Source organism: Lathyrus oleraceus, chromosome 3 (genome assembly GCF_024323335.1).
Source record: "Lathyrus oleraceus cultivar Zhongwan6 chromosome 3, CAAS_Psat_ZW6_1.0, whole genome shotgun sequence".
Taxonomy (NCBI): Eukaryota; Viridiplantae; Streptophyta; class Magnoliopsida; order Fabales; family Fabaceae; genus Lathyrus; species Lathyrus oleraceus.
In genome coordinates, this window is record NC_066581.1 from 350,667,481 (window position 1) to 350,675,753 (window position 8,273).

The following is an 8,273-nucleotide window of genomic DNA, read 5'->3' on the forward strand; positions in this document are numbered from 1 at the left end:
ATCATGAAAGGAGTCAGGTCAAAGTACAACTGCTATATGTGGAATTCTCAAGAAACTAGCTATTCAGCAATGTGTGCTCTAGCTAAAGAAGAAGAAGTGAAACTATGGCATCAAAAACTGGGTCATCTGCATCTTAAAGGAATGAAGAGGATTATATCTGTTGAAGCTGTTAGAGGAATCCCAAAATTAAAGATTGGTGAAGGAAGAGTTTGTGGTGAATCTCAGATTGGAAAGAAGACAAAGATGTCACATCAGAAGATCAAACATGACACCACACCTAGAGTGCTAGAACTTCTCCACATGGACTTGATGGGACCTATGCAGGTGGAAAGTCTTGGTGGGAAAAGGTATGCTTTTGTTGTAGTGGACGACTTCTCCAGATATACCTGGGTGAATTTTATAAGGGAAAAATCTGACGTGTTTGATGTGTTCAAAGATATTTGCCAAAGACTTCAAAGAGAAAGCGAGAGTCATGTTATGAAAATCAGAAGTGATCATGGGAAAGAATTTGAGAACAGTAAATTTGTTGAATTCTGTTCATCTGAAGGAATTGGTCATGAGTTCTCTTCTCCCATTACCCCTCAACAAAATGGTGTGGTGGAAAGGAAGAATAAAACTCTCCAAGAGTCTGCTAGACCTATGATTCATGCTAAGAAGTTGCCTTGCCACTTCTGGGCCGAAGCTGTGAACACGGCCTGTTATGTTCACAACAGAGAAACCTTGAGGAAAGGGACCCTAACCACTTTATATGAAGTCTGGAAGGGAATAAGACCTACTGTTAAATACTTCCATGTGTTTGGTAGTAAATGTTATATCCTGGCTGATTGTGAAAAAAGAAGGAAAATGGACCCCAAGAGTGATGAAGGAATATTTCTGGGCTACTCAACAAACAGTAGAGCCTTTAGAGTTTTAAATTCTAGAACAAAAGTTATGATGGAATCTATCAATGTTATTATTAATGATCAAGAGACTGATGTCACAGACGATGTTGAAACATTTTTGAATGATGCTCCAACTGATCTCCTGGACAAAAGTAATGAGAGTGAGTCCACTCAAGCTGAACCTGGAGCTGATAAAGTTAATAAGGGACCCTCTATCAGAATTCAGAAGGATCATCCTAAAGATCTCATTATAGGTGACCCAAATAAAGGGGTCACCACTCGATCAAGGGAAGTGATCTCACATGCCTGTTTTGTGTCCAAGATTGAGCCTAAGAATGTCAAAGAAGCTTTAATTGATGAATTCTAGATCAATGTCATGCCGGAAGAGTTAGGTCAATTCAAGAGAAATGAAGTGTGGGAATTGGTTCCAAGACCTGAAGGAATAAATGTTTTTGTAACAAAGTGGATTTACAAGAATAAATCTGATGAAAAATGTGTGGTTACTAAAAATAAAGCAAGATCGGTAGCACAAGGATACACTCAAGTTGAAGGAGTTGACTTTGATGAAACATTTACTCCTGTAGCTCGCCTGGAGGCCATTAGATTATTGTTAGGAGTGGCATGTATTCTAAAGTTTAAACTGTTCCAAATGGATGTGAAAAGTGCCTTCTTAAATGGCTACTTAAATGAGGAAGTGTATGTTGAACAACCTAAGGGGTTCACAAACCCAAATCTTCCAAAGCATGTGTATAGGTTGAGGAAAGCTCTTTATGGGTTGAAACAAGTTCCTAGAGCTTGGTATGAGAGACTCACAGTGTTTCTAATTGACAATGGATACAGGAAGGGAGGCATTGATAAGACTTTATTTGTCAAAGATCAAGGAGGAAAGCTCATGGTGGCTCAGATATATGTGGATGATATTGTGTTTGGTGGGATGTCAAGTAAGATGGTTCAAAATTTTGTTGAGCAAATGCAGTCTGAATTTGAAATGAGCCTTGTTGGAGAAGAAACCTATTTTCTTGACCTGCAAGTCAAGTAGATGGAAGATTCTATCTTTCTATCTCAAAGTAAATATGCCAAAAATATTGTTAAGAAGTTTGGCATGGAGAATGCAAGCCACAAGAGGACACCTACTCCTACTCATCTGAAAGTGTCTAAAGATGAAAATGGTGTCAGTGTGGATCAAAGTCTCTACAGAAGCATGATAAGAAGTCTGCTATATCTCACAGCAAGCAGACCTGACATTGCTTTTGCTGTAGGTGTATGTGCTAGATATCAAGCTGAACCAAAGGTGAGCCACATAAACCAAGTGAAAAGGATCCTGAAATATGTCAATGGCACTAGTAACTATGGGATGCTATACACTCATGGATCTGAATTTGTGTTGTCTGGATATTGTGATGTTGATTTGGCTGGAAGTGTTGATGATAGGAAAAGCACATCAGGAGGATGCTTCTTATTGGGGAACAATTTAATATCATGGTTTAGTAAGAAGCAAAATTGTGTGTCTCTGTCTACTGCTGAAGCTAAATACATAGCAGCTGGAAGCAGTTGTTCTCAACTGGTGTGGATGAAACAAATGTTGACTGAATACAATGTCACGCAAGATGTCATGACATTGTACTATGACAACCTGAGTACTATAAATATTTCTAACTCTTCCAACTACCCGCTTCTTCCTCACACTCCTCTGTTAGGGCAACTGCAATTTTTCCACAGAAACGTCAAAATGTCACAACACCAAACTACTTTTGCTTCAAAAACTACTAAGTCCACTCAAAAGGTTAGCGCTCATTCCATGAACTTTCACGATGATGAGATTCTGGATGTGGTTCATCTATCAGGTATTCCCTGCGAGGCCCTTGATTTGAACCATCTCATGGATGCATCAGCTTCTGCATGCCCCAATCAAGGTAACAGCTCTAGTATCCCTTCTAGCTCAACTCATGCCACTAGTTCTAAGGAAGATATACACCACACTGATCGTGTCATAAGAAACCTAGTCACTAGAATCCTTAATGAAGGATATTCTTTGAAGGGAGTCTCTACTCCCCTGTCTAAAATGTACCCCTCTCCTAAGGTTGAACAACATAGTGAGAAATATGACGATTCCTCCAGTTATGAGAAGGACATGGCTGCTGAAGGTTTGTGCTCCCTAGGGAAAACTGTGTCTGGTAAAGGAAAATTTGTGGCATCTAAAATTGCCAATGCTTCCTATTCTGAGAAGCATGATGTTGCAAACGATGTGATTGACCTAAAGGATGATAGGTCTGATGATCAAAAGGATATCTTACTTCATCATTTAAAGCCAAGTGTGGCTAAGCGTATAAAGACTAGAAAAGGAAGATTTGTGGCTGAACTGATGTCAGCTAGAACAGCTAAGAAGACTGCTGGTGTTGGTCCTTCCAAATCTTGGAGCAAGGTTGAAGTGAAGAAGAGGAAGGTTAGAAAAGTTTCTGAGTCTGAAGAGGATGTCGAGGAAGATGTCCCTGACATCTCTCCTGTGAAGAAGACCCCTGTGGAGAAGTCCCATGTGAAAGTTGCTGCTGTGCATTTGGATAATATTTCTTTCCATCTTGAGGATGGAGCTGCCAAATGGAAATTTGTGATTCAAAGAAGGGTGGCTGTGGAAAGGGAGTTAGGAAAGGATGTTGTTGAAGTCAAGGAGGTCATGGACCTGATAAAGACTGTTGGGTTAATGAAGACTGTGGTTGGGTTCTCTCAATGCTATGAGGTTTTAGTTAAGGAATTCATTGTCAATATTCCTAAGGATATTGCTTATAAGAACAGCAAGGAATTTTGCAAAGTGTTTGTGAGAGGTAAGTGTATCACATTCTCTCCCACTGTCATTAACAATTTTCTGGGAAGAAGAGTTGAGGGTGTAGGTGAATTGGAAGCTACAGACAATAAGGTTTGTAGAGAAATTACAGCAAGGCAGGTGAAAGGATGGCCTATTAAAAAGCTTCTTCCTGCTGGGAAGTTGACTGTCAAGTATGCAATATTGCATAAAATAGGAGCTGCAAATTGGGTGCCTACCAACCATATTTCCACAATTGATAATACCCTTGGAAGATTTATTTTTGTTGTTGGAACCAAAATGAAGTTTGACTATGGTAGATTTATGTTTGAACAAATTATCAAGCATGCATCTACTAATGCAGTTAAGCTGCCTATTGCCTTTCCCTCTATGATTTGTGGGATTATCCTAAATCAACACCCTGGTATTCTGAGTTCTAATGTCTTACCAAGTAGAAGAAAACTTGCTCTGTCAGTGCACTATAAACTATTTGAAGGCAGTCATGTCGAAGACATTGTCATGACATCTGCTATGAAAAAGCCAGCCTCGAAAGTTGGAACTATTGCTGAGCTGAAGGAGACTTGTAAAGAGCTGGGTGAAGGGATAAGGGTAGCAACAGCTAGGAAAGAATCGTTGGAAGCCCTGATTGCAAGCTTGGAGCAAGCTGAAGGTGAGAATATTGAACATGCTAAGGAAGCTGAAGCCCACACCTCTAGTGAGAGGTCTGCAAATAATGATGCGACAAGTGGCAATTCTATTTCTGATGCTGATGAAGCTGCAAGCTCAAGTTCCTCTGATTAGCTCATTTGACTTTGGTCCCTGGTGATGTGATGGTGTTTATTGATGTGATGGTTTTTGATGTTGTTTTGATGGATTTTCTTGATTTTGGCAATTTTGTTTTGCTGTATTCATGTTTTGTTGGTTTGTATCTTAGCTTGCTTACAGCTGAATATGTACTTGGTTTTGTAACCCTTAACTTTTGACATTTTGGTTTATGACTGAATAAACATTTATTTTGTCTCTTTGGTCTCTTTTGGCTAAAAAGAGGGAGAAGTAGTTATAGCTATAGATGATGTTGGATGCTTGATACAAAGAGGGAGAAGAGGGGGAAGTGTTCTGAGATGATGTTGGATGTTTGATACAAAGAGGGAGAAGAGGGGGAAGTGTTTTGTCTGTGTGAAGCAGACTGGTGCTTGGTGTGGACTAGCTAAAGGGGTGGTGTGTTGTGTTCTGAGCACAAGCGCATGTGTGTTTACTAGTTGCTATTTTTGCTAGCAATGTGTGTATGTTTACTTCTACTGCTGTTGAACTGATACTTTGATTGATTTCTTATGAACATATGATCTAATGTATGTTTTAGCCAAAATTTGCCAAAGGGGGAGTTTGTTGGTTCTTTGTGTTGGCATCAATTTTGGTAAAACTTAGTGTTATCACAAGTTGTCACGCATATTGTCTTGACATGTGATATCAGCTTCCTGTAGGATGCTTAAATATGGTTGTGTAGGATTTAGCTAAGATGTAAGACCCGATGTTAAGACATGTGTATACAGAACATTTAGTCTGAATGTTATGTATCTTAATATTGCGCTTTTCATGTAAAGTTGTGTGTGATTATGTGAAGATTGAATATGCTATTCAAGAAGTAACTTGATTTAAAACCAGATTGTTCTATTTTCCAATAAGGGATGATTAGTTGTTGTTTCTTAGAAGATACGCAAGGAAAATAGAATTAGGGTTTTATGCTGCCCAGGCCCATTCAAAAGCTTCCATTTAAAGGCCATGTAAAACCTAGTTTAAACACACAAGAGACGAACGATAAAGAGAGAGAGAGTTTTAGGGTTTTAGCCTTGTGTGAGCTTGTGTATTGTGACTCATTCATTCATCTTAGTGATGTTTGAATTGGACTGACTTTTGTGTTGTAATTTGTTCACTCTAAGCTTTGAAGAACGAGTGTTTGTTTACTTGGTTGAAGCTTTTAAGCAAGATCAAGTATGTGTCCTTGAAGAGTGTCTTCTTTCTTTGTAATATTTATTTTTATATCACTGCTGTGATTGAGGGGGAGTGAGTATGGTCTCATATCTAAGAGTTCTTAGATAGAAGTCACACGGGTAGAGATTAGGTGAAAAGACTGTAACTTGAAGTTGTTTACTGAGAATCTTTGAACTAATTCTGTTTAGTGGATTTCCTTCCTGGCTTGGTAGCCCCCAGAAGTAGGTGAGTTTGCACCGAACTGGGTTATCAATTGCTTGTGTCGCTTGTTCAATTGTTTCTTTGTTTTTATCTTGTTTATATTTTATTTGTTGTTTAGATATTAGTGTCGTGACATTACCTTCGACATCTCATATCTGATACCAGAATTTCAGTTGCGAACCTTGAATCTATGATGTTTGTTAGCATGTGTTAGCCATGACTGAATGATGCACATGAATGAGGCATTAATGAGTATATATGGATATCAAGTTATAGGTTAGATGAAAAGCAAAAAAGGAGGGAAAATTTTGGGATACGACAGTTGCCCCTATTTAATCTTCTTGAACCTGAATACAAGAATTGCGGAAGCTTTTCAAGTATTCAAGGTAGAAGAGGATTAAATACTAATGTATCCTAAAATTTTCCCGTTAAGAGTGGATGTAATGTGATGAGAATTTTGTGGTTTACCAAGCTAGGGTTGGGCTTTGGTTTAGTCAATAAAATTTGATTTTGGGATTTTCTTGTTTGCACGGTTTCATGTTATGCTTTATGAATGTTATGCGTGAGTGAAACGGAATGGTGTATGCATGATAATGATTTATGCAATGGTTATGCCAGATGCTCATATAGAGGGAGGTGGAAATTTTGGGCTAGGATGATGGTCATCCATACGTGATTCTCCGACACCAACTGCAAGCTCAAAAGATGTTACAACACCTCTGAATTATGTTTGGAGAGAGCTTGTACCTGTGTAGCCTACCTCTTCCCTAATGCACTGAATATATGCACCAACTACCCCAGTCCTAAGTTATGGAGTGGCCTCATCATTTGAGTATCTCAAATTGGTTTTCCCCAACGTCTTGAAATTGTATTCCCTCAATCAACCATCTTGGGAAGGATTGACTTCTCGTGCTCTTGGGGCAGCTTTCCCCAATATGAGACTTGAAGAGATCTGAGCTATGGGATATCAGGAATTTGATCAATGCTCCCAATATGTAATCTTCCTTGATGTCAAATGACTGTTCGCATGTAAAATGATCATTTTGAAAATGATAATTGTAATGTCATGCTCATGCAAGTTTTGAAAACTCAAGTGTGTTCACTAAGATTATGATGTTTGGTGAATGAATCACTGTTTAGAATGCCATATCAGTATCAATTCGAATGACAAGCAAATCTTTAAGAGTCAGCTTAACGCGATCTTACCATAGTATGCTTTCGAAATAAACCATGCTTCAATTAGGTCTTTTGAGGGTTGTAACATGGATTGGTTCATAGTTTCAGATAGGAAGGATATAAGGCTCAAAACCTATTTTAACCCGCCCATTCTTCGTGATGTTCTCGAGTCCTACGTACAATTAGCTTATAACAAGCGTCCATCTTTCAGAAAAGTATTTTGGGTATTGTCAAAAATGGTTAAGGAACCCACGAGAATTTGGAGCGACAGTCACTCACCTTCTATTTTGGTTTGCAGTTATAGAGATTTGCTCTTTTGTTGATGATTTTGATGTTGACTCTATGATTCTTTTGTTTTGTTTACCCTGATTTTTCTTGGGTTGATCCTTTGGGTCGGCCGCCCACCTGGGTGCCCTAATTTTTGCCTAAGTCAATCTTGTTTTCAAGTTTTTGACTTAGCGGGCTTTTTATTTGATTTTGATTTTTTCATTTTGTTTCATCTTTTCTTTTTGTTCTTGAGCAAATACTGTGATACTGCTTTCTCGATTTTTTGCACAGGTTGTGACTATCTCACTCCTTTTGATGGGTAAGGAACAACCATTATGAGTTTGCGATTCCATCCTCTTGAGAGGGATATGATATGATTGATCACTTAATGGGATATTCTCCTTCTGAAATTTGAATGCAAGTCTAAACTAACTGAAGACTACCCTGTCCCTGGTTTAACATGAGGGTTTATATGTATAAAGAAAGAAACTCCTACTTCAAAGCTCAAAGGGGTTGACTAGGGACTAACTTCCTTATATCTCTGGTGTTTAGGGATTGAAGTATGCCTTACATCATTAGCACGGGCTTATTCATAAGCATAGAGGCAACGATCTTGCGTATTCTTAATTGCATCATTCTCTTTCGATTTTAGTTGACAAACAGTTTGATACTGATAAAAATAAAATATGAGTGAACACGAATGGATTTAAGTAAAACATGCACGTTTGTTTCATTATTATTATCATATGAAAACCAAACAAGTTTTACAAATGAACAACACATAACAAACAAGAAAAGATTACAAATGAGACATAATTGAATCACTATGATATTGCTAGCCTTGATACTCCTCTGTAGCAGCAACTGAATCTGAGAAATGCTCACCGCTAACCGCATTCACAATCTGTCCATAGTGGGCTGGCAACGGGTTGGTTATGACATTTGGTCCCGCCTTAGAGAAT

General features: G+C 38.5%; 1 protein-coding gene across 1 annotated transcript in view; it reads left to right on the plus strand.

The window, feature by feature from the left end:
- Positions 1 to 4,627, plus strand: part of LOC127131242 (uncharacterized) — a 42,034-nt gene extending 37,407 nt beyond the window's left edge. The window contains exons 3-7 of the mRNA XM_051060173.1: positions 2,726 to 2,794; positions 2,906 to 3,280; positions 3,365 to 3,994; positions 4,175 to 4,287; positions 4,613 to 4,627. Coding sequence (XP_050916130.1) covers positions 2,726 to 2,794; positions 2,906 to 3,280; positions 3,365 to 3,994; positions 4,175 to 4,287; positions 4,613 to 4,627 — 1,202 coding nt within the window. The remainder of the gene's footprint in view (positions 1 to 2,725; positions 2,795 to 2,905; positions 3,281 to 3,364; positions 3,995 to 4,174; positions 4,288 to 4,612) is intronic.
- The last annotated feature ends 3,646 nt before the right edge of the window (positions 4,628 to 8,273 follow it).